This window comes from Alosa pseudoharengus, unplaced genomic scaffold (genome assembly GCF_046254945.1).
Source record: "Alosa pseudoharengus isolate Yale_2024_CS ecotype anadromous, Long Island Sound unplaced genomic scaffold, YU_APseudo_1.1 YU_APseudo_1.1_scf_12, whole genome shotgun sequence".
NCBI lineage: Eukaryota > Metazoa > Chordata > Actinopteri > Clupeiformes > Clupeidae > Alosa > Alosa pseudoharengus.
In genome coordinates, this window is record NW_027468587.1 from 27,569,623 (window position 1) to 27,572,122 (window position 2,500).

General features: G+C 46.7%; 1 protein-coding gene across 1 annotated transcript in view; it reads left to right on the forward strand.

Annotated features, from left to right (window-relative positions):
• ptdss1a (phosphatidylserine synthase 1a) overlaps positions 1-2,500 on the forward strand; it is a 27,507-nt gene that overhangs the window by 7,545 nt on the left and 17,462 nt on the right. The window contains exons 6-7 of the mRNA XM_076280633.1: positions 524-675; positions 1,383-1,524. Coding sequence (XP_076136748.1) covers positions 524-675; positions 1,383-1,524 — 294 coding nt within the window. The remainder of the gene's footprint in view (positions 1-523; positions 676-1,382; positions 1,525-2,500) is intronic.

Below are 2,500 nucleotides of genomic sequence, written 5' to 3' on the forward strand. Positions count from 1 at the left end.
GTAAAGGAAGTCGAGGACGTTTTTGAAAACACGGTCTACTCCATGGGACTGTAATGTAAAACACGGTCTACTCCATGGGACTGTAATGTAAAACACGGTCTACTCCATGGGACTGTAATGTAAAACACGGTCTACTCCATGGGACTATAATGTAAAACACGGTCTACTCCATGGGACTATAATGTAAAACACGGTCTACTCCATGGGACTGTAATGTAAAACACGGTCTACTCCATGGGACTGTAATGTAAAACACGGTCTACTCCATGGGACTGTAATGTAAAACACGGTCTACTCCATGGGACTATAATGTAAAACACGGTCTACTCCATGGGACTGTAATGTAAAACACGGTCTACTCCATGGGTCTATAATGTAAAACACGCCGCAGCTGCAGCTGGCTAATCAGCAGCCTATTATCTGTGTGCTGTTCATGAATAAACAATCAGAAGTGCTGTATTCAGTTGTGATATGAGCTATATATCCATTTGACCCTGTTTTTTCCGTGTGTGTGCGTGTGCAGCTGTTCTTCATGCACCTGCTGCCTAACTTTGCGGAGTGCTGGTGGGATCAGGTGATTCTGGACATCCTGCTGTGTAACGGCGGCGGGATCTGGATGGGCATGACTGTGTGTCGCTTCCTGGAGATGCGCACCTACCACTGGGCCAGCATCAAGTAACCATACACACACACATACACACACACACACACACACACACATACACACACACACACACACACACACACACACACTTTACTGGGCCAGCTTCTACATACACAAACACAGACTGTCAAACACACAAACACATGCACACACACACACACACACACACACACACACACACACTGTACTGGGCCAGCTTCTACATACACAAACACAGGCTGTCAAACACACAAACACATGCACACACACACACACACACACACACACACACACACACACACACACACACACACATACGCTGTACTGGGCCAGCTTCTACATACACAAGCACATACTGTCAAAAACACACACACACACACACACACACACACACTGTACTGGGCCAGCTTCTACATACACAAACACAGACTGTCAAACACACAAACACATGCACACACACACACACACACACACATACGCTGTACTGGGCCAGCTTTATACACAAGCACATACTGTCAAACACACACACACGCACACACACACACACACACACACATACGCTGTACTGGGCCAGCTTCTACATACACAAGCACATACTGTCAAACACACACACACACACATGCACACGCACACGCACACACACACAAACACACACACTACTGGGCCAGTATTAACATACACAAACACACATACTAACACCACCTACTTAACCCTGCTGTGTGTGTGTGTGTGTGTTTAGGGACATCCACAGCACTACGGGAAAGATCAAGCGTGCTGCGCTACAGTTCACCCCCGCTAGCTGGACCTACGTTCGCTGGCTTGACCCCAAGTCCTCCTTCCAGCGTGTCGCGGGGGTCTACCTCTTCATGATCATCTGGCAGGTGGGTGTTTGTGTGTGTGAGATATGCTTGTCTGACTGTGTGTGAGATATAATTGTCTGACTGTATGTGTGGCTGTGTGTGCGCTATCCTGGTAGTCTGTTCCACCTGCAGCACTTCATACACAACCACACACACACACACATATATGTTGGGGGCTACTGGACATGCAATGTGGTTTTGTGCTTACTGTTGCGTGTGTGTGTATGCATGTCTGTGTGTGTGTGTGTGTGTGTGTGTAGGGGTTGGGGGAATGTGTGTAATGTCCTAGTTCTTAGCTTGAGGCTGGAGCTTTGTTCAACTCCAATGCGCAGTTTCATTAGCAGCTCTGGTGGAAACCTACGCGTGGTTTTGGGTGTGTGTGTTTGTGTGTGTTTCAACGGGCATTCTTCTGAGACGTTATCTTCAAAAGATTAGTAACTTATCTGTGCAGTATCTCACCTCACCACAATTGTGTGTGTGTGTGTGTATGTGTGTGTGTCAATAGTTGATCTGTCACGCTCAGGTGATGATGTCGTGCCTAAACTGAAGCTGGAAACACGAGTGAATTTGTGTACTGGTGGTAAATAAATACCACAAATATACAGTCGGATCTGGTCAAATTTTATTGATGGTTAAAAATAAGAAAGTGTCTGTAGGGATCATGTAACGTTACCAGCCTATCAGGGTAAATCCCACTGAATTGATGTCATCTACAATAACTACCTAGCCTGGCTAGCGCCACCACTTCTCAATGAGACGTGGTCTGGAAACCAAACGTTAATTTTCTCGTATTTGAAAAAAATGCCCAGATCCGTTTATTGGGTGCCACGGATGTCTATCAAATGCGTCTGTGCATAGCTCATCATCGTCTTGCTTTCCCCCTTGTTCTGTGATTGGTCTCCTATCTCAGGCGAAAATTTGCTCCATGGTCTCCAGGCTGCCTTAGCAGCGTGAATCAAATCGTGAGTGAGTGAGTGAGCCGCCCGCAGCACTCCAC